General features: G+C 44.1%; 2 protein-coding genes across 4 annotated transcripts; one reads left to right on the plus strand and one right to left on the minus strand.

The window, feature by feature from the left end:
• Positions 1-1,733: 1,733 nt before the first annotated feature.
• gan (gigaxonin) lies at positions 1,734-20,651 on the minus strand. 3 transcript variants are annotated; one of them, XM_034084902.2, is made up of 13 exons: positions 20,296-20,651; positions 19,004-19,200; positions 17,333-17,447; positions 16,861-17,211; positions 13,939-14,007; positions 13,643-13,794; positions 11,382-11,503; positions 11,134-11,246; positions 10,485-10,634; positions 7,085-7,221; positions 3,419-3,553; positions 2,687-2,796; positions 1,734-2,588 (listed from the first exon to the last, which is right to left on the minus strand). In XM_034084902.2, exons 2-13 carry the CDS (start codon positions 19,186-19,188, stop codon positions 2,416-2,418), a joined length of 1,812 nt encoding a protein of 603 aa, XP_033940793.1. In that variant the 5' UTR covers positions 19,189-19,200; positions 20,296-20,651; the 3' UTR covers positions 1,734-2,415. The 3 variants fall into 3 exon arrangements, with proteins under 3 accessions (XP_033940793.1, XP_033940796.1, XP_033940794.1); XM_034084905.2 differs by having other exon boundaries at positions 19,004-19,152; positions 20,296-20,644; XM_034084903.2 differs by lacking the exon at positions 20,296-20,651 and adding an exon at positions 19,943-20,289.
• Positions 5,301-23,702, plus strand: acd (ACD shelterin complex subunit and telomerase recruitment factor). Its single transcript, XM_034084906.2, has 2 exons — positions 5,301-6,012; positions 20,852-23,702. The coding sequence occupies exon 2, from the start codon at positions 21,171-21,173 to the stop codon at positions 22,962-22,964; it is 1,794 nt and encodes a 597-aa protein (XP_033940797.1). The 5' UTR covers positions 5,301-6,012; positions 20,852-21,170; the 3' UTR covers positions 22,965-23,702.
• The last annotated feature ends 3,852 nt before the right edge of the window (positions 23,703-27,554 follow it).

The following is a 27,554-nucleotide window of genomic DNA, read 5'->3' on the forward strand; positions in this document are numbered from 1 at the left end:
GCAGCGCCTCCACAGATCTGGCGCCCTAGGCGAACATGGTTACACTGTAGGAAGTGTAGGTACAACGCTACATTCCCCCCCAATCATACAGTAGGCTACGGAGAGCAGCGAGAAACATTTCCTCAGGCATCGAAAAGCGGAACCGAAATTCACATTTCTAAATGATGCCGTTGGAATCAAACCCTTCAAACTCTTCATTTTCCATCAACCTTCATCATCTGCTGCACGAAGTATCTACACGGTCACACATAATTCATTCATCATGGCACTAAAGGTCCTTACACTGTTATTTTGGGATGTCTGCACCAAAACTGACAATTGTGAGAAATGTGGCAAAACATTGTCAACTTTCTGACCTGAACACTATCGGCAGAATGACATAATTTGTTGGACAACAAGTATTTGTAAAGTAATGCTCTGAGGGATCTTGGTTTGATTCAAAATGACTACATTGCATAGGTAAGGTGACCTTCGGTTGTCATTGCTACAATAAATCCTTGGTAATGTTGACTCTGTTGCCAGGAAATGGAAATGTCTCAATAACTGATGTCTCAAAGTCAGACATTTTGTTGACCCACCCACCCCACTGGCCTTCAAATCAAGAGGACATATTGTTATATTTGATCTGGATTTATCCTTTAACGCCCACATAAAATCCATTTCAAGGACCGCCTACTTCCATCTACGTAACATTGCAAAAATCAGGCATAACTTGCCTCAAAACGATGCAGAGAAACTAGTCCATGCATTTGTTACTTCTAGGCTGGATTATTGTAACTCTTTATTATCAGGGAGTACCAAGAAGTCAGTCAAGTCGCTTCAGCTGATTCAAAATGCTGCGGCTCGTGTACTAACCAGAGTTAGGAGAAGGGACCACATTACTCCTGTTCTGGCTGCCTTACACTGGCTCCCTATAGAACACAGGATAGAATTTAAAATTCTTCTTCTCGCCTACAAAGCCCTTAATGGGCAGGCGCCATCTTACCTTAAAGAACTCATTATACCCTACTGTCCTACTAGGGCATTGCGTTCCAAGAATGCAGGGTTGTTGGTTGTTCCTAGAATCTCTAAAAGTACAATGGGAGCCAGAGCCTTTTCTTATCAAGCTCCACATTTGTGGAATCAGCTTCCAGTTTGTGTTCGGGCGGCAGACACCCTATCCGTTTTTTAAGAGTGCGCTTAAGACCTTCCTTTTTGATAAAGCTTATAGTTAGGGCTGATTAGATTCAGCCCCTAGTTTTTCTGATATAGGCTTAGTCTGTCGGGGGACATCTTACTTCTTCCTTCTCTCTGTCTGTACCTGTGTACTCTCATGTTCCGGTCCTGAGTCCTGGATCGCGAGTCGTGGCTGTGGTCCTGGATCATCGGTCCTGGATGGATATCCTCGTGGATTCATCTTCCTATTATACACACATGCATTTCCAAACATCTGGACTACCTATGTTGCAAATGTATTATCTTTTCAATTTACACACGGCATCTATTGCACGTCCGTCCTGGGAGAGGGATCCCTCCTCTGCTGCTCTCCCTGAGGTTTCTCCCATGTTCCCAGAGGGTGTCGTATTGTCATACTGATATTCTGTACACACTGAAGTCCACTGAGACAAATGTAACATTTGTGATATTGGGCTATATAAATAAACATTGATTGATTGACATGAAGTCACGCTGGATACCCTTGCAAATGTGAACATTTGAGCACTTATTGAAATATTGACATGGTAGTTCTACAATGCAAATGAAAAACTTGGTCCTAAACGTGATACAGTGTAGTCTGACACAGATTACGACCAATATTTTATTAGAGTCAACTGTGTGCCATGCTACGAACCCACAACATCATTGTTATTTTATGTAAAGACCGCAGTTCTCTCTGATTGTCAGGGACCGACACCAAAGTCTGCCTTCCCCTTAAAGATTTATATTACTATAGCATTTATACCTCCGCTGCAGCTGTAACAAATATTAGGTCAAATGATTATGTATGTTAATGACCAGAAAGATGGACAATATAAGACTAAAAAACACAACATCCTAAAACTCAAATTGTAACACAGCACTTTCATAACTTATTTTAAGTAGCAGTTTATCAATAATTGTTTGTTGTTTGATCCCTCACCAAGCAACAGTTCACCAGTTAACATTACTGATGAGGAATGTCCATTACAATATGAAGCAATTCCCACAGTAAAAAGCAAAACATATTAAAGGTTTATAAAAAAAGCCATTAAACCTATAATGTAAAAAATATGAACTTTTATCCTGTGTCTCATTCTCGTATAAGCCCGTGAACTGAGAGTCACAACCCTCAACTCTAGCCAATATAATACTTTAGTGTTCTTAAAATCCCCAAACCCAGACGTACAGCAGGTAGACAGAAGCAGCGTACAAAAGTGGAGTGTGGCGCCCACAGGGTCACACTCGGACCCGGAACATGTCCTGGCTCCACTGCAGGCGGAACAGTCGACAGTTGGCGATGCGCAGGGCTGCGCACGCTGTTTTGGAGAGATCGCTGGGTAACATGGGTCTGGTGCGCTGCCACGTCCCAGTACTGCGGCGAAACTCCCTGATGTAGTCGAAACTTGTTCCTGTAGGTCAGAAACAGCAAACTCACACATGTAAATATTGAGCGGACTGTAACCTGATCAGAAAACTGTGGTTGTTGGACCTGGTTTCTCTTACTGACCGGTGTCCAGGTCTCCAACCACATAGATGCTGGCTCCGATAGGCACAGCGCCATAAACGAAGGAGGAGCTGGTCTGGATACACAGGGTCTGATCATCCAGGAACATCCACCTGTACTCAGCATTACACACATATTGGTATCAAAACAATTTGTTCTGTATTTTTTATTGAAAACTTTCTTATTTTCATATTAGGAAATATGTAGGAAATTGATAGTTGAATATTCTGTTCCATTTTGTACGACAGTCAAGTGTATATGATTGCACTGTACAATGCATTCTCTATGTATGTCTCGTGTCCCCACCAAATTAACTTCACAATGGAAATGAAAAAAATGGTTGATTTATCATTAGCCCATATAAGGGGGGGAACAAAGACAGACAATAGCTGTTTTGCAATTTCATCTGGAAATACCTATCTTTTATTATATTATATAAATGCTATATTTAGTGCCAGGAACTGTATTTTGTTCATTAACGTAACTGATGGGAATCCATTAAAGAATACAAATGTAGAAAGTCCTGCTAATCAAGATCATGCAATAAAGTCAACATTTCCAAAAAGACTCAGCTGTTGTTTCCAAGGCTAAATGGAACTTTGAGTCAAAATGTTTAGACAATAAAGACATTTTCCTTAAAGAAATTGAAGTATTACAGAATCTTATAAAAGTTGTTTTGAATGTGGTATAAAAGTAGCTTTAACACCCTCCTAGACGCACTGCTCCCATACTGACCTCCTCATCTCGTCATGGTAGAACTCAGACTTGCAGGTCATCATCTGCCTTTGCTCTGGGTTTTCTTGCTCTTTGCTTCTCACTCCGCCAAACACGTAGAGCTCCTTGCCAACACCACACGCCACCGACCCAAACCTGGCCAGGGAAATGATTGGGAGTGAATGTCTCCTATTGGCTAATTCCTGACAAATCTTGAGACAAAAGTTATCAACTGACAAGAGACCAGTATTGACATAGACCCTATGATCAAAGGTTTCACAGCGCAGAAGTTGATCATGGACAACTAGTTAATGTGAAAGATGCAATCATGGTTGGATAAAAAGGTAATATAAATTCCTTCAGCCAAAGAAAAAGACTAGAGTGATCTGACTATAGCAACAATTTTTAAAAGACAAAAGACAAGTTATGTTGGGGGCTAATCTTTCCTTAAGAAGTTGAACTTTGGGCTAGTATTTGCTCGTTTCAAAATCATTACCCGTATACATAAATGGTAGTACGAATCAAAGCATATGCAAAGACAAAGACTGAATAGAACATTTTTACCTTGTTGTTGTGATTTTCACAGTTACTTATATCATTTTATTTTAAACGTTATTATCCTTGTGTGAACTCTTGTCTGTACTGTGCTGTATTTCATGCCTAGTCTGTTGCTGCTTTAAATCCTACATTTCCCTACAGGGATTAAGAAATGTCCATCTTAAATATGTCTTCACCTTAAAGCCTGTCTCACACTGTCCCGAAATTGACACCAGATGGACACACGATAAAGGAAATGTTCAAATTCGGCTCTGATCGTAACAACATCGGGCCATTCGTGAGGGCATCTTAAGCCATCGTATGACCGCCGGTGGAGTTTCTCAGGCTTCGGCAGCAACTTCGTGAGCGGTGGCAAAATCTTTGGCATGCCAAAAAATTGCCGAAGGACCTTGCGAAGGTTCATTTTCGTGTTGAATTCCTGAGTCCATTTTGCCCTTCGTAAGGCCATCGTGAGGGCATCTTGTCAAATCGTGTGTCATCTTCGTCTTTACTTCGTGTGATCATCTGTATCATCGGGCATTTTTCGCCTCATGAAGACAATACGAAGGAAACAAGAAGCTGCCCGATTGTCTTAGGAAGGCAACACGACTACGTGAAGCCCTCGCAATGCCGTCGCGTAGCCATCGTATTATAGTACGATGACATCGAGATGGGACCACGGTGTCGCGAAGACAGCCACATTTGAGTAACTCAAGCGTTTCCCATGTGTCATGGTAACGTGGACATATAAAAGGCCAGCCTCAGAGCATCTTCCTCAGTCAGTCCTGAGCAACTCTACAGAGCAGAGGCGTGTGTAACTCCCAAAGCTTCAATCACAATTCAGTTCCTGCAGAATGGCATACTTTGGTGATGACCAGGAAAAATAAGGCAGCAGCATTGCTTCTTTCGATGCACCTCAGAGAACATGATGAGCAACTCTTACAGGCCCAGCACCTCCTCTTACAGGTAAAAATAGTCTTATTTCACTTTGTCATTTCTTGCTATTTGTGACCTGCTCTATCGAAATCAGTAGCAGTGATGATACCTGTATTAAGCAGGTGAAACAGGAGCATGAGGACACAGTGTGCTATGTTTCCTTGAAGATCGCTTCTCTGGTTGTTTTAATGCACAACAAAATCATGTAAACATATTATGTAAATAATCCAATTTGTGTTCTGTGAAACTGAAAAGGATATTACATTGTTTTTGTTACTTTCGTTGCAGTTGTATGTCTTAAATGTAATTTAGGTTAACTTCCTGTTTTATTTTGAAGGAGAGTTTACGCTGTTGACAGGGAGTTGTTGTTGCTATGGAAACAACATGCCTTCGTGTGGTTCGGGTGCCATCCCGATGGCAAGTACGATGCATTCTGTAGGCATCGTACTTGCTTCGGCTGTTGCTTGGCTGTTGACCAAGTTCGGGGGTTCTTCGTGCGAAATTCACAATTCCATATTCGTGTGTCCATCTGGTGTCAATTTCGGGACAGTGTGACACCAGCCTTAAGGATGACGGGTTCTCCAATAGGCGCGTTCACACCGCAGTACTTTTCCCACTTTAGTTGCGATATAGTTCCGAAATGTTGCCTTCACACTAGGGGTGTAACGGTTCACAGAAGTCACGGTTCGGTTCGTACCTCGGTTTGGGGGTCACGGTTCGGTACGGTTTGGTTCAACAAGAAAAAGCAAAAAAAAGTCCCAAATACGTAATTCCAGGTTTGTTGTTATTTATGTTTGAACAGTAGTGCAAGTTTCAGTTTAAAAATAAAGAACTCTGACATTTTGAATAATTAACTGTATTAAACAGTTAAAAACAAACCATACACCTTACACTCAGATGGCCATATTATCTATAATGGCTGATGTCAAACAAAAAGGTTTCATCAAGCTGTAAAACTAAAAAGAATGTCTTGAAAATATGACATCAATAATAAGAAAGTGTTTCAAGAGCGCAAAGTCGTTGAAAAACATATGCCAAAAGCTTCCGTTATTTATTTTGGTCTCTCGGCTCTCATGTCTATTGGCTTCTTAAAAACAGCGGGGATCAGCTGTTGAACAGCTGTTGTCTTTTGCCGGGCTCCGGTGAGTGGCAAATCTGGGTGATGCCTTCTGATATGATTTAGCATGTTTGGCGTGTGTTCCCATTAGCATACCGCACCGCTGTCTAACAACGCCGACACACCGTCCTCGTCCGATCCACCACTCGCACACTTCATCGTTATTGTAGTCCACAGGGAACCCGAAATGTTCCCACACAGCTGATTTAAAAGAAGCAGGTGGGTTCTAGCTCCTGAGTGTTATCTGAAATCGCCATACTAACTTTTCTTCTTCTTGTATTTTGTTCGTTTTGTTGTTGTGTTTCTTCTTGTTCTTCATTTGTTGTTTAAGGGCGGCTGGCAAACAGCTTTTAGGCGCAATACCGCCCCCTGGAGTATATATAGTGTAGTGGATACTGCCCTGAATTACTTTTTTCCCACTCGTAAAAAAAAGGCGTATTCGTCGTGTGACTGCATGTGCCGAACCGTGACGTCCGAACCGTGACGGTACGGGACGAATACGGATACCGTTACACCCCTAGTTCACACCAAAAAAATCCGGAACTAAAATTAGTTCATGAGAACCTTTTTACCCCCTTTTCCCTCCCTGCTAGAGAAGAGTGACTTTCGTGGGAGAAAAAGGTTCCCATTTCTGATTGGCTGGGCGGAATGCTAATCCTCCCCCAGGGACTTATTCCGGTGTGAACACGATCTGTACTTAGTTCATGAGAACTAAAGAGTTCTCATGAACTAAGTTCTCAGGAACCTTTGTGGGAACAGTACTGCGGTGTGAATGCGCCTAATGACTCAAGTGTGACTCAACATCCTCAGTTATAGTCATGTAACTATCCTCTGAACTTTTTGTGATGACTGTTTCAGTATGACGATCTGCCATTTGAGGGATATTAAGCTGAAGACAAAACTGACAGTTGTGGGAGAGCTACACACAAGTTCAGACTTAAATATCACTGTCGAAGCGAGTGCGTATTATGTGACAGAGATGTCTGCACTGGAAAGAAAATACACAATAACATGGAAAGAAAATAAACAAATATTGCATTTTATGTAAGATTCTTTTGTCCTGACCGCAGCAGCTAAGGCTACAGGATTGTGCTTACCTTCTCTCCTTCAGAGGACAGAGGCCCGTCCACTGCAGGGTTTTCGGGTCGTAGCATTCAACGGAGTCAAACAGCTTCCCGTAGGAGCCCCCGCCGATGGCATAGATCTTCTTATTCATGGAAGCGTAGCAACCCACCTGAAGGAGCAGAAAAACAGCTGTACGAGTCACAGCATGTTTGGAAGTGTTCACGGTGGAAGATTCATCACTTGGTCTGAGTGTTGTATTGGCCCTGGGCCCATTCTTTACTTTGTTCAGTCATTTCAGTAACATTGTGTGAGATAGCGAGCTAAGAAATAAGAGGCAGGAAAAGTCAGTTTTTATGTTGTATGGAACTATTTGTCCATACAAGTCTATATAGTTGGGTTGAGAGAAGGTTTTGATTAGCACTGAAACGAAAAATGGACAGAACATTTTTTTACTTTTATTTTGAGAGATGCATGACATAAGGGACAGAGAAGAAGGACGACCTTCAACATCCACAGCCAAACTTAAACCAGAGCTTCTGCAATAACACAGTTAGTATCTTAAGATATTGTCTTAAGATACTTATTTTTGTTGCGTATAAGTGTATAACTTTAACCTGATGGTGCTAATAGAAAAATGTACAGGGTTCAGTGATTACTTTTATTAGTTATGTTTATCAATGACTTTTTAATACTGACCCACTTAAAAAACAAAACTGAACGGAACATTATCTATTGGTAAGGGAGGGTATTATTCATAAAGTAGCTGGAACTGACATCTTGGCCACTTGTCACTTACAGATAACATTACATTGCTTGCTTAATCTATCTGTTAAAGTGTGGCCTTTTTGTCATTCAGGCAGAGCCATAAAGATTTTAATGGAATAAGGCAATGACTTTGGGCGATATTTTTAAAATAATAACAATGTTACCATATTGCTTCAGGACCTTAAACCTTGTATGGGATCATCTCAAAAGGCCAGTCGGCATTGTTCCACCAGCAGTAAGCAATGTATTATGTGTGTCCAGTGGAGCTCGTGGACACACACGTGTTGGAGACGAGCAGCAGGGGCAGATGAGAAATAGCTGGTACACAAGTCCACAGAGTAAATGCTCCTGAGGTTTGTTTAGCAGCAGTTTACTAACAGAGCTGCTGTGCTCCCAGATCTCAGTCGTAGGGAGACGGACATTCTGAGTGACATTATTTCAGAGAGCCCTAGTTAAACATTTGACAGATAGGACTAAATAACATGAGCCGTAAAAGTGATCAGAATCCAAACTATCTATGACATGAACTATTTTGATAGTTACAACTGATGTGTTTTTATTTATAACATCAGCCGTTAGCTGTTAGCCCTCAGAGCTCACAGCTCCTCAGATCTGTTCAGAAACTAGACAGAAGTGAAACGAGTACAAACCACAGACTGCCTGTGTCATGGCGAATACAGTCGCTGCTTTATTTATGTCTGTCGCTGTGAGTGTGGACGGTCGGAGCATATATAACGTTAGCTTAGCCGATCTCCATTCAGAAAACACGCATTTTAAAAGGTTTTTCGCCTGCCGTCTGTCTGCAGACTCAAAGCATTCATTCATGGTGTTTACTAACCGGTATCAGTATGTTGTTACTTCGGCATCATTTTGAAACGTGTATTACAATTAAATCACGGTCACATATGTTCATCTTGTTGTAGCTGTAGCCCCCTTGCCAGCGATTCTCTCTCTAGTTTAGCATACTCAGCCCGACTCAGCCTGGTTGTTGGCCCGGAAAGAACCTGGATTTTATGGGGCCAGAAAAACTGTGAAATAGCACCCGCTAGCCGGTACTACGCCAAGTGGAAACGCAACCGCGCACGGCACGCTTAAACCGCGCTGTAGTGGAAATGCGCCATTAGAAGGTCTGCAGGAGGGCCCCTCACCCCAGAAGACCTCAGTCTCCTCAGCAGGTAGTCTGCCCTGTCCCTTCTTGTACAGAGCACTGAAGCAGCAGAATTATCAGTGCAGTCCAGTTTATTGTTCAGATGAACAGTGTTGGCGCCGTCTGAAGTCCACCACTATGTCACCGTGTTGAGCTGGAGGTGGTTCCTCTGGCACCAGAGGGGGAACGTTACGTTACATGTCACTTGTTAGAGGCTTTTATCCAAAACGACTTGCACACATTCAGTTCTGTGGGCAATCAGCCTCTCCCCTGATCCGGAGATCAGTTCACTATCCCACTGAGTCACTCATTAGAGATGAGTCATCAGAGAACTTCTGCAGGTGACAGGAAGCAGTGAAGAGCGTGAAGTCTGCAGTGGAGAGGGTGAAGAGAAACGGTGCCAGCTGGAGCTCCCTCCTCACCTGGTTGGTTGTGAGGGACAAGGTGCAGTCAGCGGGTGGGGGGGGTGGTGATAAACAGGAGACACGATGGTTGTTAAGAGTGACTGTGAGCTGATGGTCGGGGGGTGAGTAGAGGTGGGAGAGGACCATTTCCAGGCCGTGGGGACAATGTGGGGTGCAGTAGGGGGAATGGGGAGGGGCACCAGACTGGTCGTTTGCCCACTGCTGGTCCCCCCGGACCTGGGAGTAGCCAGAGATGGTCTTCAGGCCTCTCCAGCTGTTCCTCCATCCTCTTCCTGTAGCTGTTCTTCCCCTCTCTGATCTTCCACCTCAGCTCCCTCTATATAATCCTCTCTGTTCCACAATCTGAAGGCCCTCTTTTGTCCTTCAGGAGAGCCTTTATCTCAAGGGGGGATCCAGGGTTTGTTGTTTGCAAAACACTGTGCAGTCCTCTTGGGTAGTACGTTTTCCTCACAGAAGTTACTTTCATCAGTTATACAGTCAGTTAGGCTGTTGATGTCCTCCCCGTGAGAGTCAGTGAAGACATCCGATGCAGTAGTGTCAACACAGTCCTTCAGGGCCTCCTCAGACCACTTCTTCACGGTGTGTGTGTGGACACCGGCAGTCTGTGGACCAGAGGTTGATACACAGGCAGGAGGTGAACCAGATTGTGGTCAGATCTGCCCAGGAGAGGAAGGGGAGATGAGCTGTATGCCTCCGTGGTGTTGGCATACAGTAGGTCCAGTGTTTTATTAGGGGACGTATTATTTGTATGTGTTTTTGAGAGAGAGGCCTGATTGAAGTCTCCAGAGATTAGGATGAGGGCATTAGGGTGCTGTGATTGCAGTCTGCAACAGTTGGAGTTGACGTCACAAGTGTGAATTTTCGTGGCAAACAGTGTGTTCTGATTTTGTACCTAGGTTCGATATGATCATTCATAGCGATATTACCATTCCCTGCTTTACTTCTGATATTCTAGAATGTATTATGCAACATTATCTTAACAGCACATCTGGGATACAGAGGTTACTGCTGTTGTGATCATATGTTGTCCCAGTCATAAACTGAGTTACATGTCCTACTATCTTGTCAATGTGATATTAATATGCGTGTTGTTACCTTGCGGATCATGGTCATACTGGTCTGCATTTTCCAGGCACTGCAGTGAGGGTCGAACACCTCCACAGTGGTCAGCTCTCTTTCTTTGGTCTCTCCTCCGAGGACGTAGATCAGACCGTCCAGCTCCACCACGCCAAAGTTCTGACGCGGCTGTGTCGAGATCAAAAGCAGCAATGAGACACACACTCAATCCCACAGAAGCTCCACACACCTGATGCAAGACTGCTGTTATGTCTTCCACAGCTCTTTTAAGCAACAATTTAGATAATGGTTTACAGTATATGAAATTAATCTGATATTATTATTGATCAAAACAATAACATCTTAGTCTGATGTGCATCCATACGTTTTGATGTGTACAACAAGAAATATTCAAAATATAATGTGAATGACTTTTCCTATAAAGCGGCATAAGGGACAAGGGGTTGATTTGTCTGTGTCAATTCTGCTGTTACTGCTGACACCTAGTGGCCATGGACACCAGCAGATTCCAATTCAATTGTTTATCTTTTTTCAAATCACTCAGTGTAGTAAAAGAAAAGAAAAAGGGCAGAGAAATTGTCAGAAAGAATTGTACAGTAAAGATCAGCCGTTGAAATAGTTTAGTGGAGGGATGAAAGTGCTTCTCTCAGGAGAAGTGCAGTCGTACCTGTAGCATTGGGGGTATAGGGCTCCAGGTGTTGGTGTCAGGGTCATATTTCTCTCCACTGTCTAGGACTGTGTTGTGTTCATCTGCTCCGCCGATTGCAAACAGGAAACCCTCTAATAGACAGAAGCAGAGTAGGATTATTATACTTCAACTTATCTTCATTTTTAATGATGATCATTCATTCAGGTGATGACTAGCAACAGATGTGTTCCCTGCAGGACTTCAGGTTATGGCTGGGCCGCACTGACCGGCAGTGACGACCCCGTGGCCCAGGCGGGGGGCGCTCATGGGCTGCAGCGTAATCCAGGCCTGCCTGCTGGAGTCGTAGAGCGGGCACATGCAGCGCGTCTCAGAGGTTGGCTTCCTGGTTCTGTACAGGAAAAATCCATCAGGTGGTAGCATGTTAGCAGAACATGTGACTTTGGGAACTCATGACTAATTTAACCAAATTTCAGTGTAAAATAACATTATTTATCAGTCATAATTATATCATTATCTTTTCCTAAAAAAAATGTGTGGAGTGAAGAGCTTCTTTGTAGCTCATAAATGAACACTAAACCTGTCCGCCAAACATCAAAGCTTATAATTATTACAGTTATGGTGGAGATATACAGTATATATCATTATTAGGGTGGTCCTTAAAATTGAAAGTGGGAAAGTCTAAGCTCCAGCCCCCAGAATTCATTCTATTAGTCAAGAAAACTCTCCTGGAGAATTTTTTCCTCAATTTGACAACATTTACCACTTCCTCATCGACCTTGAAGTTTAGCCTCAGTGGCAGCACCGTGCTGCTGGTGTGGCAGCCCAGGGCGATGAGGGAGGGGTATATGTTGTCAGATTGAGGAAAACATTCTCCAGGAGAGTTTTCTTGACTAATAGAATGAATTCTGGGGGCTGGAGCTTAGACTTTCCCACTTTCAATTTTAAGGACCACCCTTCAAACTTCAAGGTTGATGAGGGAGGGGTAAATGTTGTTGGAATTTGAATAAAATTCCCAGGAGTTTTCTTGACGATCATAAGAAATTACAGAGGTTGGAGCTTAAAATAAATGAATTCGAAAAAATTGACATGGCACAAAGGACCACCATAATCATTATACACTGAACAAAAATATAAACGCAACACTTTTGTTTTTGCTCCCATTTTTCATGAGATGAACATTTTCTATAAACACAAAATAACCATTTCTCTCAAATATTGTTCACAAATCTGGAAAGATCTGTGATAGTGAGCACTTCTCCTTTGCCGAGATAATCCATCCCACCTCACAGGTGTGGCATATCAAGATGCTGATTAGACAGCATGATTATTGCACAGGTGTGCCTTAGGCTGGCCACAATAAAAGGCCACTCTGAAACGTGCAGTTTTGCTTTATTGGGGGGGACAAAAACCAGTCAGTATCTGGTGTGAGGGGTAGGGGTAGGGTTAGGGTAATATTGTGAATCGAGTGGCCTGTGTTCGTCGTCCATAACATACGCCTGCCCATACCATAACCCCACCACCACCACCATGGGCCACTCGATTCACAACATCGACATCAGAAAACCGCTCACCCACACGACGCCACACACGCTGTCTGCCATCTGCCCTGAACAGTGAAAACCGGGATTCATCCGTGAAGAGAACACCTCTCCAACGTGCCAGACGCCATCGAATGTGAGCATTTGCCCACTCAAGTAGGTTACGACGACGAACCGGAGTCAGGTGGAGACCCCGATGAGGACGACGAGCATGCAGGTGAGCTTCCCTGAGACGGTTTCTGACAGTTTGTGCAGAAATGCTTTGGTTATGCAAACCGATTGTTGCAGCAGCTGTCCGAGTGGCTGGTCTCAGACCATCTTGGAGGTGAACATGCTGGATGTGGAGCTCCTGGGCTGGTGTGGTTACACGTGGTCTGTGGTTGTGAGGCCGGTTGGATGTACTGCCAAATTCTCTGAAACGCCTTTGGAGACGGCTTATGGTAGAGAAATGAACATTCAATTCACGGGCAACAGCTCTGGTGGACATTCCTGCTGTCAGCATGCCAATTGCACGCTCCCTCAAAACTTGCGACATCTGTGGCATTGTGCTGTGTGATAAAACTGAACATTTTAGAGTGGCCTTTTATTGTGGCCAGCCTAAGGCACACCTGTGCAATAATCATGCTGTCGAATCAGCATCTTGATATGCCACACCTGTGAGGTGGGATGGATTATCTCGGCAAAGGAGAAGTGCTCACTATCACAGATTCTTTCAGATTTGTGAACAATATTTGAGAGAAATGGTTATTTTGTGTTTATAGAAAATGTTTTAGATCTTTGAGTTCATCTCATGAAAAATGGGAGCAAAACCAAAAGTGTTGCGTTTATATTTTTGTTCAGTGTATGTATACACATATAAAATAAATGTCCGCACTAGCCGCATCCCCACATCCCTGGCGCTCTGTGGTCCTGCCTGGGAGCCTGAGGGTTCTGGTAAGTCCGATAAGATAAATTGATTAAAAAAACTAAAATGGTGAACAGTGACTTACTTGCGATCCTCTCCTCCGGCTATGACAATACATTCTGAGTAACCTCTGGGTTTGAAGGCGGCGAGCAGAGCCTCACCCTGCAGGGGGTCGCCGCCCAGCACCTGCTGGCAGTACTCTCTGATCACCTCCCTCATCAGCGGCTCTCCCATGGCCTGATGGGATAGCGTGCACGCACCAAAGAGTTAGCCCAGAAGAGTATTGCCTCAAAAACGCAATGTGAAGCAATTACACACAGGGTGTGCTGTTACACTGTGGGTAATACTACAGAGCAAACATTTACATCTGGACAGTTCTACCTGCTCCTTCAGGTAGCTTGCATCCAGACCCTGCTGCCACACTGCAGACATCACTTGCTTCATGTGTACCTGCAAATACAGATGGAAGACTCAAGGTTTGGTTTATTAAATAAACACAAGCTAAATTAATTCATTTTGGCCACCTGAGGCCTGTACTACGAAGCAGGATGTTCGCTTAGCGAGCTAACTTCAGGGAAAACTCTGGGTTTCCGGTGCTACGACGCTGGTTCTCTTCTTACCGGGCTAGATCTCCATGGTAACTTGTGCTGAACGGTAGGGATGCTCCGATCGCCAATTTCGGGGCCGATCGCCGGAATCAGTATCGGCCGATTCCGATCGAGTGGGCGGGGCCTAAATGGAAGATTTAAACATCACTTTAAATCTTCCATTTAAAGTGATGTTTAAAACTCAGATAATGCTCATTCTCTGGAGCTTCCACAAACAACAATTAACTTAATTATTACATTCAAATGATGTTCATTATTCAAGTTTACATTCACTTTGGAGAATAACACGGGAGAGATGAGCGGAAGCCTCTCTTTTTCTCTCTCCTGACCACCTGTCAGCATCTCACTGATCCAGTAATGAGTGACCCGACAGTGAAGAATACATATATTTATAACTAGTGTAGCTTGTTCCAGAGGTAGATAAAATAGCTAAGTGTGTTCGGTCTAACTCTCGTGTGTTTCGTTCCGATTACCGGTCCACACACACACACACACACACACACACACACACACACACACACACACACACACACACACACACACACACACACACACACACACACACACACACACACACACACACACACACACACACACACACACACACACACACACACACACACACACACACACACACACACACACACACACACACACACACACACACACACACACACACACACACACACACACACACACACACACACACACACACACACACACACACACACACACACACACACACACACACACACACACACACACACACACACACACACACACACACACACACACACACACCTTAAAATAATGCCAGACCGGTGAAGCCATTCTGGCGAGCTTGTTTTGCCGCACACAGAGAAAAGTGTCATGTATTTTATGTCATGCGATCGGCTCTCGCGATCAGCATGTTTAGAGAGCATCGATCGGAGCATCCTTACTGAACGGCTAACCTGCTCCGGAGCAGGTTAGGTTGCAGGCTAACCCCCTAATCCCACCAGGAGCGTCTGCGCTGCGGCGTTTTTAGCGATCGCGGCCACTCTAGTCAATGGGTGCTATTCCACCAGACCCGCTGCGCCGCGGCTCGAAGCGTCCCAGAAGCTCCTCGCCGCAAGGAATTTCTAAAATATAGGATGAATCCTATTTTTGACGCGGCACAGGCAGGAAGTGGAACGTTCATCCATCAACTGCGAGGCTGCACACACGACGCTCCATTTCCGCAACGTTTTGAAACGCGCCTGGTGGGTTATGACGCAGGAGGAGGTCGCAGCGCGGCGCAGTCGCGGCGCAGCGCGGCGCAGTCGCGGCGCAGCGCGGCGCAGCGCAGACGCTTCCGGTGGGATCAGGGGGATAGAGATCAGGTCAGTGAAAGTACTGCCTGCTGACCAATCAGAGCTCAGTGTGTGGAGTTTAAAGCGATCAAGTCATATTACAGGAGAAAGGAAATACAGAAAAAACACTGTTGCAGCAAAGACGGCCGGCAAACATCAACCGACTGTGTGAACGTGAACATGAACAGAACATCACCTCCATCTTCAGAGCAGTCTGACTATTAGAACATTAGCGTTAAGAAAGCTCTTAAATATCTGCCACAACATCAGTACCCGGATCAGAGTCACATTAGGCCTACGCAGCCCACAGTCCGCGGCACTGTGAGTGCAGACGTCGATGTGTCCCATTATCATTTATATCACTTCATAATGTATCATATGTCCTGATCCGAGTCCCTGAGCGTGTCTGGCCGTGCAGCACTCTCAGCGTCACAGACTGGATGCAGAAGCATTATTTTAACAGCACATTAAGTTGAGGAAACACTGAGTCAGAGGTAATGAAAGTCAGACGGTGTGTTAGACGGGCAGTGACATCATGAACCTGTTGATGGACGCATTCCAACACTTGTTCTGTTCCAGCTGGGTTCCCCTTGCAGGTGCAGCTCTGAGGCTTTGATCCTGATCAAGTGTTTAAGTCATGGATGTTTAAAGTTTAACTTCTTCATATTAAAGTTCACTTTTCATTCAGGAAGTATGACGCTGCGCTGTCAGTACGCTTGTCCATGTTTGTGATTGGTCAAATGTTGCTAACCCTGCCCCTTCCATGTGAACGTGCACTCAGCCGGACAGAGGAACCCTGGCTTGAGCGACTGAGTTGATAACCAGCGTCGTAGCACCGCTTAGCGAGATCGCGTTTGTTTTGGATCAGGTAAGCCGTAACTCAAAACATATCCAGGGTCTGCTGAACTGGCTTCGTAGTACAGGCCTCTGGAACAAGCCCATAATACAACATTAAGCGCCTACATATTTGTTATAAAGTGATCATGTTGGAAAAAGGTTGCCTATTGCCACATCGTGCAGACAAAGAGTAACATTAGGATATAATGGAGTCACATGTCTCCACCTGGTTAATACAGTAAAACATTCATTCTCCTTTTCACAAAGATATGGGCTCTTTGCTGATGAAGCAGCCAGCCAGTGTTCGCCCTATACGAGCTAGTCCCTATATGTGTGCATCTGCTATCTGCTGCTTAGGTAGCTGAGAGTAGGGTTTTCATCTTTAAACAGCTGCCTCATTCTGCTGCAAACAAGGTGGATGATTACACACGATAACCTTGCAAAAATGTCCCAAATTGGGATCAATAAAGTACTTCTTATCTTATCTCTCTTATCTGCCCATCGAACCTCAAGAGCACATCACAAACCTTGCGATCCTCTGAGTCATGTCCGAACCATCGCACCACAGCCTCCAGGACGTGCCTTTCGTTGCCCACATTCAGTTTCTCCATGGCCAGCGCCTCACAGAGGCGGTCCGCGGGCAGCTCCCTGAACTCCTCAGTGAGGGCCACATCGCCAAAATGCGTCTGCAGGAACTCCGTGGCGACGTGGTGGACATGGTTAAGGCAGTAGTGCAAAGAAAAGAGCCGGATTCCAAGGCAGTTCTCTGCAGTGATGCAGCTCTCTAGGAACTGGCAGCACAGGGCCTTCAGGTCGGTCAGGAGGAGCAGGTCGGACGCCTGAACCATGTCCTGGATGGTCTCCTCATTCAGAGTGATCTGTGTGTGAAGGACAGGTCAGTTGGATGTACAACAATATACCAGGACAGGCAGGAAACAATGACTAATGTGTACTGGTCCTAAGCGTGTCACTGTGCTTCTTTTGAGCCTACGCACTCACTTCTCCGCTGAAAATGTAGTCCAGGATTTGTTTCATGATGGGCATGGAGACCCCCTGCAGCTCGATTCTGTAGGTCGACCCATCTTCCTTTGGAGGGTTGTAGTTCAGCTTGGTCCTAACAGAACCATTAACAGAACATAGTATGACAAACATGAAAATAAACTACACACCTGATGATCTTTCATCAATTTATACTTTGGGAGTGCCCATGCTGTAACCAAGTGTCTGGGCTGACTGACTGACGTTCTGACAGACTGACGTTCTGACAGTCTGATGTTCTGACAGACTGACGTTCTGACTGTCTGACGTTCTGACTGTCTGATGTTCTGACTGTCTGATGTTCTGACTGACTGATGTTCTGACAGACTGACGTTCTGACTGTCTGATGTTCTGACTGACTGATGTTCTGACAGACTGACGTTCTGACTGTCTGATGTTCTGACTGTCTGATGTTCTGACTGACTGATGTTCTGACTGTCTGATGTTCTGACTGACTGATGTTCTGACTGACTGATGTTCTGACTGTCTGATGTTCTGACTGACTGATGTTCTGACTGACTGATGTTCTGACAGACTGACGTTCTGACTGTCTGATGTTCTGACTGTCTGATGTTCTGACTGACTGATGTTCTGACAGACTGACGTTCTGACTGTCTGATGTTCTGACTGACTGATGTTCTGACAGACTGACGTTCTGACTGTCTGATGTTCTGACTGTCTGATGTTCTGACAGACTGACGTTCTGACTGTCTGATGTTCTGACTGTCTGATGTTCTGACTGTCTGATGTTCTGACTGACTGATGTTCTGACTGTCTGATGTTCTGACTGACTGATGGTCGAGCTGACTGATGTTCTGACTGTCTGATGTTCTGACTGTCTGATGTTCTGACTGACTGATGTTCTGACTGTCTGATGTTCTGACTGACTGATGTTCTGACTGACTGATGTTCTGACAGACTGACGTTCTGACTGACTGATGTTCTGACAGACTGATGTTCTGACTGACTGATGTTCTGACAGACTGATGTTCTGACTGACTGATGTTCTGACTGTCTGATGTTCTGACTGACTGATGGTCGAGCTGACTGATGTTCTGACTGTCTGATGTTCTGACTGTCTGATGTTCTGACTGACTGATGTTCTGACTGTCTGATGTTCTGACTGACTGATGTTCTGACTGACTGATGTTCTGACAGACTGACGTTCTGACTGACTGATGTTCTGACAGACTGATGTTCTGACTGACTGATGTTCTGACAGACTGATGTTCTGACTGACTGATGTTCTGACAGACTGACGTTCTGACTGACTGATGTTCTGACAGACTGATGTTCTGACTGACTGATGTTCTGACAGACTGATGTTCTGACTGACTGATGTTCTGACTGACTGACGGTGGAGCAGACTGACGGTCTAGCAGACTGATGGTCTAGCAGACTGACGGTCTAGCAGACTGACGGTCTAGCAGACTGACGGTGGAGCAGACTGACGGTGGAGCAGACTGACGGTCTAGCAGACTGACGGTGGAGCTGACTGACGGTCTAGCAGACTGATGGTCTAGCAGACTGACGGTCTAGCAGACTGACGGTGGAGCTGACTGACGGTCTAGCAGACTGATGGTCTAGCAGACTGACGGTCTAGCAGACTGACGGTGGAGCAGACCGGCTCACCTGACATAAGGGCTGGCAGCAGCCAGGATGTTCTTCTGCACTGGGAGCTCCTCTCCATCCACCACCAGCAGCGCATCATGGAAGCTTTGCTCCTGCCAGAACAGGCGGAGGACTCGGAGGAGTTTCTGGGAATGTTGTGGGTCCGAAACCTTCGAACCAGGTTCACTTGATAAGGAATCGGGCATGTCTAGACTTGACTTTTAACAAATGAACAGGGGACATTTTTTTTATTCGGCTTGCATGAAGGATTACACTTTTTTGGATAACAATCATTTGCAACAATCGGTTAGTAGCCAAACGCTACTCATTACACGGTTCTCTACGTGAACACCAGAGCGGGGAGAAGTACTCAGCTCTTGTACTTGTAAAAAGAGAAGTACCAGAGTGTAGGAATACTGTGTTACAAGTACAAGTCCTGCCATCTAAATGTTACTCAAGTAAAGTACACAAGTATTGGCATGGCATTCTAAATACACTTAAAGTACTCATTATGCAGATTGGCCCATTTCGGATTGATATATATTCCATATGTTTTGATGAATTATTCATGCTTATCATGCATATCACAGCTGGTAAAGCTGGAACTAGCTTTTATTCTTTTATTAACTTAGTAGTTTGTGAATTTACTCCAGGTGTAAATAAAGTTTTATTTAAGTGTTGATTATGTTGTATATCATCAATCCATTATGCAAAGTAACTAAACACATTAAATACATGTAGTGGAGTAAAAGTTGACTTTTTACCTCTGAATTGTAGTGGAGTAGAAGTACAAACTAGCAGAACAGGGAAATAATCCAGTACCTCAACATTGTATTTAAAAGACACGTACTTAATGACTTTGCACCTCTGCTGTACACACCCCAGCGGACAACAGTGAGCTGTGGGAGTATAATTGTTAGAATCTAGTTCTGATCATTCTGAGTTAAGAGAATCACTTACCAAATATTAGTAATGAATGTTAGTCTCGCTGACACATGCAGTCTGTCTGCTGCATGTTCACTTTATCGGCTTCACCCTGTAGCAAAGGCTAGGCTAGTAGCAAAACAACCGACATGTCGATGATAACAGTTGACTGTCGAAGACCACATCATGTCGCTGGTAAAACCATGTCCAGTTTAACATCTGAAAGGTAACTTAGCTAACGTCTTAATCGGTTTGCTTACTTACTGGCAAACATGGGAAGACAAACATGGTCATTCACGTCGGTGAGACTCATGCCCTGTAGGTTTACACTGGTTCACACGGTTGTGTTTTTCATTGGATTAATTTCACTTTGGTTTTAGGTTTCTTACCTTATGGCAATAAATGTTGAATGTACTTGTTCTATGGGTACCGGCTGGTCCTCGCTGCCTTTAGGACGACATAAATCACTCCAGTAAATAATGTTATAACTGGACGTGAAACCAAGTACTGTGCTGCGTTCAATATAATACGGAAAATACGATACATTCCTATGACACATAGTTAAATGGGTGATCTGTCCAAACAAACAAAAACATATCAATAAATATATTCACACAAGATACCATGTTGTGGCCTAAGACAACCTATTGATGTATACATGTTAACAAGTTAGCTAACAATCTATTTTATACAGTCAATGGTAGTAACACGCCTTTTATTCTCACAGAGCTTTCGATTGTCATGGAACATGAATGCAACATCAGCTAGGCGGAAAGTGTATTGACGAGTGACGTTCCAATACATACACGTCTACTTGTGTGCCAGCATAATTGCAGATTAATTTATTGTATGCACCATTTATATTAGTTAAGTAATATGAGTGGCCTTGTATAAGATGTTTTTGCAAACTAAGACCAAACATGTTTTCCTTTGTTCATTTTCTAGATCTCCAATGGATGTGCGAAGTGACAAATAAAATAAGCGGAACGGGACCATCAGACGAACCCACCAACACAACGCCACCGAGAACAACGTTACACAAGCCAATTGCAATTTCCGCTGGCAGGCAACTCTCCTTAACTTGGTCATGTACACACCCTAAATAAAATGACTATGCAATGATAAAATAGTTAATAATTATTCACTGCATATAGCTAATGCAGATATTCTAGCGATGCGGTGATGCTTTGATGGAGGAACCAATGAGCATCGGTCATGTTGCCAACGGAACAAAGCTGGGGACACTCCGTTTGAAACTACAAACATGAATAGAGGTGCTCGCAGCAGACTGCCTCCATGGATAGAGAGTCTGGTCCTCAGCTATGGCAGGGAGGAGAGGAGCAGCGGCGGGCGGCTGAAGGCGCATGTCATCGGGGTGGGTGAGATGTCTCAGTCCCAGGCCCAGGGCTCCGAGGGCCCCACGGGGCTGCTCTTCCTGTCCGACGGGGAGCTGCAGATTCCTGCCATCCTCTCAGCATCAGCCTGGGAGCATGTCCAGGAGCAGGATGATCGCGAATGTTTCACCAGCCTTGTGAACACCACAGTGTGCATCCACGACTACCAGCTGCAGTTTCACATGGCCCCGGAACTGACTAAATGCAGCTTCTTCTTATTAGTTGGAGAGCTGGCTACAACTGCTGCCGGTCAAGTAAAAGACACACCCCCTGTTAGCACCAGCCAGCCCTCCATCAGGCTGAAGATCTGCCAGACATGGAGGGCCCTGCTGGCTCATCAGGAGACACAGGACTCTCAGGTGAGCCAGTGGGGGGGTGATCTGTCGGAGCTGCTGGGGGAATGGCAGCATGACTGTCTGCATGCTGTGCTTGGGGATGTTCGAGAGGGACTGAGAGCAGCCAGCAGCCGCTCTAAGAGCCTGCAGCCCTCCAACTCAACTTATAACCCACTGCTGACCCCCCCAGACACATTCACTGCCACACGCTGGAGCGTTGACAGGGTCCGATTTAAAGGAGTGAAACCTTTCGTTGTCCCCACTAAGTGCCTTCTCCTTCCTGACCAAGATGCTGAGCAGCTGCACTCACAGTTACCTGTTGGAAGCAGGACGACCGGTGGAGTGTGTGCTGCCTCCGAGGACAGAGAGAGAGATTTACCTCCAGTCTTTACAGCTCTGCAGACCATGCAGCCTTCTGGTGACGATGATGCAAAGTGGGCGATAGCCAAGCCGGAAGTTGGAGAGAGAGATGCCAATGGCAACTCGCCTTATGCTGCGGAGCACAGCGTGTTACATGAGGACGGAATCACGGTGTTTACTGATAGCCACAGGCCTTTGGCCAACCCTTGGGACATGTTTCCTCCACCGTGTGACACCTCGTCATCCTCTGATGTGTCAACAGAAGCAACACCAAACCATTCGCCACAACATCCCACTGCTACTGAATTTAAGTCTGATGATGGTGTAATCTTAACCAGCATGCAACAGCCTCTCCACAGTTTAAAGGATACATCAGAGCTCAACAAAGAAGAGCACAGCTTCCTCCCTCCATACCAGAAAGATCCACACTCAACCAGCCTCCATGCCACTGCGACTCCTTCAACTCCCACATCTGTGAGTCCCCCACTGCCACGCCTGCTTTCTGCCACAGACACACAGCACGCACACACAGCACAACAACATCTCCCATCTTTGGACAAAGAAAGTCAGATTTTGTTAAAAAACATGAAGGGGACAAATGAGAGAAAGAGAAGAGAGCCCACAGCAGAAGCCCCGAGCACCTTAGTGGAGCAGGAGACTCCGATCAGTGGCAGCCCTCCGTCTTGGCTCTTTGACGCTCAGACGGGCTGCGGGGCTGAAGAGGGGGGCCGTCACCAGCCGGCTCCACCTGTAGGGTCTGGTTCCAGGAAGCCAGAGAGTGCCACTGTGCACAGTGACGGCAGGCGTTTCTCCTACTCTTACCGAGTGTCTGCACAGAACCAGCAGGGTCTCCGTGGATTCAGCGTCGCAGAGGCCCATCTGCACTGGGCGGTGAACTATCTTGTGGTTTCAAAGCAGAAGGATCCTCCTCCAAACACATCAGTGTCCTCTCAATCAAATGTCATCTGAAGTTCTAAGTATGTCAATTGTCAAAAAGATCAAAAATAAATAAAGATATCTGAATGACATGCCGACGTTCTGCTATCCCATGGAGATGTGGGCAGAACTCATGCCGTTTCTTTCCATGCAGTGTACATGTGTTATCCTCACCTTTTCTGAAATGGTGTATTTGGATACTTCCGCAAACTAAACAGTCTTGTAATTGCATGCATTTGATATGACTGCATAGCTGAGGCTCTTATTCACATGTGATAAAAGTAGTCCTCATATAGCCATTTCAATATAGTGAGGCTGTATAAAGAAGAAGATATAAGATGATCGCACACTTCACAACCACTCACTGCAGCCTGAGGGCGTATGTATATTCACATTAATGGGTTTCTTAGCTGTTTCCAGAATGGGAGTGAAGAGATTAAAAGCGATGTTTGCAGAACTGTCAAGGGAATCAAAGCCTTTTCAAAGTCTTACTGTAAAGGAATTTCATTTTTGTTCATTCTTGAGTGGTACATGTTTTTCAAATGTAGCACCAAAACCCTGTCATGTAATACGTTATGAGAAATGATAGAGCCTGGCATCATATAATTCCCTCATAATATTCCCTCAAACATTGTAATTCAAATTTGAATGGGCATCTCACCAAAACACAATGTTTATAACCAATATTAATACACAGAGCTGAGCTGCATCTCAAATCCATCTTCAGATTCCCAGTGTTAAGATGATGTAGGGTACTGTTGTGCTCGTAAAAACAAAATACGAGTGGATATTTGATTTTCGTTTTTAAATTTTAAAAATAAACTTGAAATACAAGGCTTTGTTCTTTATCATTATCAAAAAGGTATTAACTAAACTTAAACAACGGGTTGATTTTCATGTTCTTCCTCTCAAAACAAAAAATCAAATCACTAGAAAACAGAAACAAAAAAATGCTAGTTTTTTCATATTCTGCTACCGGAAGTTGCTGTTTACAAAATAAGAGCGCAGATCAGTCCGGTCCTATCAGGGTCATACGTTTTGATCATTAAAAAAAATACAATTTATTTGAAAGTTCAAGTTTTTATCCTGAACTTTGAAAAATACAATAATGTATTTAAAATTAAAATAAGTATTTGAAATAATTTTTCAGGTTGAATATTATTTTGATTCAGTTCAGCAATTTTTTGGAATAAAATATTTATGTTCATATTTCACTTTTATACATATTTTGATATTTGAATCCTTATTTTTTTTCAGTTGCAGATTTTACGTTTTTCAAATTCAAAACAATAATTTATTCAGTTAAAAATCTTATTTTATCAGGTTTCACATATTTTTTCGCCTTCAGACATTTTTTCACTTTCAGATCTTTTTTTTTCTCTTTCAGAGGTGTGGCCCTGATGTTGCTTGGGGGGCGGGGCTTACCAAAGAGTAGTTTGGCATCCTGAGTGACAATCCTCCCTCTGTCATGTTGCCTTCATGGATAGGTAGCGCGAGAAATATAACTCAAAACTTTCTATACACAATACTCCCGTGATTGGTGGGAAACAAAACTGATACAAGCGTCAAAGTTCCATTAACAAAATTGTTGCATTGATTATTATTTGTCAAATTGTGTGTATAACATAACAACATAACACCCCTCTTGATCTTAATGTCAAACATAGTCCTACACAACCAGCTAGTTGCTATATTTGTCAGTCTGCTGCTTGTTGTTAGGCAGATAGTGTTGCGTATGCGTTGATCACAGTCACCAGGGGCCTGTACTACGAAGCTGCTTCAACCTAACCTGGATATGTTGGAGTTAGCCGGTTGGCCTAATCCAAAACATACGCGCTCTCGCTAAACTGTAATACGACGCAGGTTATCAAGTGGATCGCTCAAGCCAGCCGTGTCCTATCTAGTTAGGTGCGCGTTCACATGAGAGGGGTGGTATCTGGAGCATTCGACCAATCACAAACATGGAGAAGCGTGCTGACCATAGACATATAAAGAGTAGACGCCGCATCGACCGCTACTGCCTATTGGCGCTGACGAGCCGTGGGGCCGCCATCTTGGACCGGTCACCCGCTCCACTCAGTGTAATCTGTCTGGCAGGCGCAATGAAGTGTCAGCGCATTTTATCAATCATAACTCGCTGAATACAAAACTGATTTTCACGGGGGGGTTTTCTGCAAACGTCATATATGTAGGCATGATACCGGACACATGATTCGGCGTATTTTAATATTCTTAGTAGTATCAAATACCAGAATATTCTATTGCTGTTAAGCAACAGCAATAGAATATTCTGGTAGAAGGCAAGCTTGCTTGCCTTACTCATTCTCTGGGCTTAAAAACATTCAATGTTTTAATAATTTAAGTTTGCTTTTTTTAATTCTTACTCTTGACCAATCTTATGTTTTGAAACCTGAAGAAGCTGGAACTCCAGTGTGGACTTCTCGTGTTAGATGTCTTGATTTTTGTATATTTAACATGTTGTTTTGTATTTTTACAATACAATATAATACAATACAATATTTTTAAGCAACAGCAATAGAATATTCTGGTATTTGATAGCCTATATGTTATGTATGATAGGTATTTTGCAAAAGACACACGATATATAATATAGGCTAATATATACACACACACACATTTAAAAAACACTAATGGTCTACTCCAGGGGTCTCCAACCTTTCTCCACCTGAGAGCTACTTTGAAAAAATGAAAGTGGCCAAGAGTTACATCGCTTATTCACATAGCACTCATCAGTTGAATTAAGCTACTTTTGTACACGTGTGAAATTGCAATACCTAAAGCTTATCTAAAATCTTAACTTCACATCAAGGTCCAAGAAAATGACAATTTCTCACATATTAATATGGACAACATAGTAAGTACATCACCTTAATCACCACCTTGCAAGCATCTTATGGCACATGTGTAAAATAAGTGCATTCACTCTTTTTCACAGTCAGTGAGAGGACTGGCGCTGCATGGAGTCAGTCTACCATAGAGGTGTATGCTGGAGTGTACCCACTTAGGTTCACTCTAATAGAGTCATTTAAATGTCCATCAGTCAGTCTTGTTCTGTATTTAGATTTCATTCATGTCAGAAAAAGCTGCTTCACAAAGGTCTGTAGAACAGAACCAAATAAAGCAGACATGTTCAGTGCTGCTTGGTGAATGTTCTTAGAGTTTTCTGGGTCTACAAGGCTCCAGAAATGTTGTGAGTTTTGCTGAGACTTAATACTTCTGCAGTCGAGCTGCAGCTTCAAGCAACGGTCTTCTGTTAAAAAAAGGACACTGAATGTCCTAAATGAGGCATCACACACATGACTTGAGTCTGAACACAGCAGACAACAGGAGTATTTACAACAGCATTATAAAAACAAAAATACTGCATGTGGGTGCATTCTCTGTTTTACTGTTGCATTAATCCCATGAATGTATGAGAGTAAGTTAGCTTCATCATATCTCAATCAGTGATTAAGTGAATAATAAAGTTTCTATCGGGTCACTGTCAGCCATTAGGGGAGGGGGCGGGGTTTGGAGGAACGGAGAGGAGACGGTGATCGCGGAAGCTTTCCTCCTGCCTTCACACACTTTACACGCGTATATATCAACTGAAAATAGCAAGAGGACTTTCATACTCTGCAATCCAAGACTTGATTAAATCCATCAAAAACCTGACATGACGATAACGAGTGTTTTTCAAAAACACAAATCCCTCCCTGTGTGTCTGAGCCGCAGTGACGCGGCCTGATTCAGAGCGGGTCCTTCTGCCGTTGGTTCTGACTGGTGCTGCTGGAGAAAGCAGACTGCTCCGTGTGTGGTGTCGCTGTGCCGCTGTGCCGCTGTCACGTCTGCTCCTTGATCTCTGCGTCACGGACCAATTTTATATTTGTGTGACAGAAACTATTTTAAAATAAAAACACTTTATTGTCCGGCCGCGGCCGAAAAATCAAGAAGCAACGTTACTACGCTATAATCGATAATCGAGCGGCGAGCTACTGAAAAGCTGCCCGCGAGCTACCGGTAGCTCGCGATCGACGTGTTGGAGACCCCTGGTCTACTCTATATGATAGAGAAGCAGAAGCAGATTGTGTAGGCCTACTACTCAGCTATTTTAATAAGTTGAAAAATGAAGAAACAATAATACATTATACAAAGCCAGAAGTTATATATCAGTAAAAATTAATATCTATATCTATGTCAGAGAAAATGAAAATCTAAATCTATATCTATATAAAAAATGTAAATGTTCAAGTTAAACACAAGAACATGACACCACCCCGCCCAAACCATATTTACACAAAGCTGCTCATGAAAGTTGAAATGAGCTGAAAGCCCTGACAGAGGACTGTTTTCTTCTTTCTCGTGCTCGCTTTCTGCAGCTCAAGAGAGGTGAGTCTGGCAATGTGTCTTATTTTCAGAAACACAACCAATGACAACAAGTTGGAATAACGGTTGTCGATGCCAAACTGCGTCTCCTCAATGTGTTCCCCAAGCTGAAAAACATCCTTCGTTCCAATCTCCTCCCGGACCATGTAGGTGACTGTCGACTCCTTTGGAGCTTGCCTTGTTGAAGCTTGGCGAATCGCCCTCTCTGCAGCTCTCAGCACCTTCACTGTGCCTTGT

The sequence above is a fragment of the Pseudochaenichthys georgianus genome, chromosome 6 (genome assembly GCF_902827115.2).
Source record: "Pseudochaenichthys georgianus chromosome 6, fPseGeo1.2, whole genome shotgun sequence".
Taxonomy (NCBI): Eukaryota; Metazoa; Chordata; class Actinopteri; order Perciformes; family Channichthyidae; genus Pseudochaenichthys; species Pseudochaenichthys georgianus.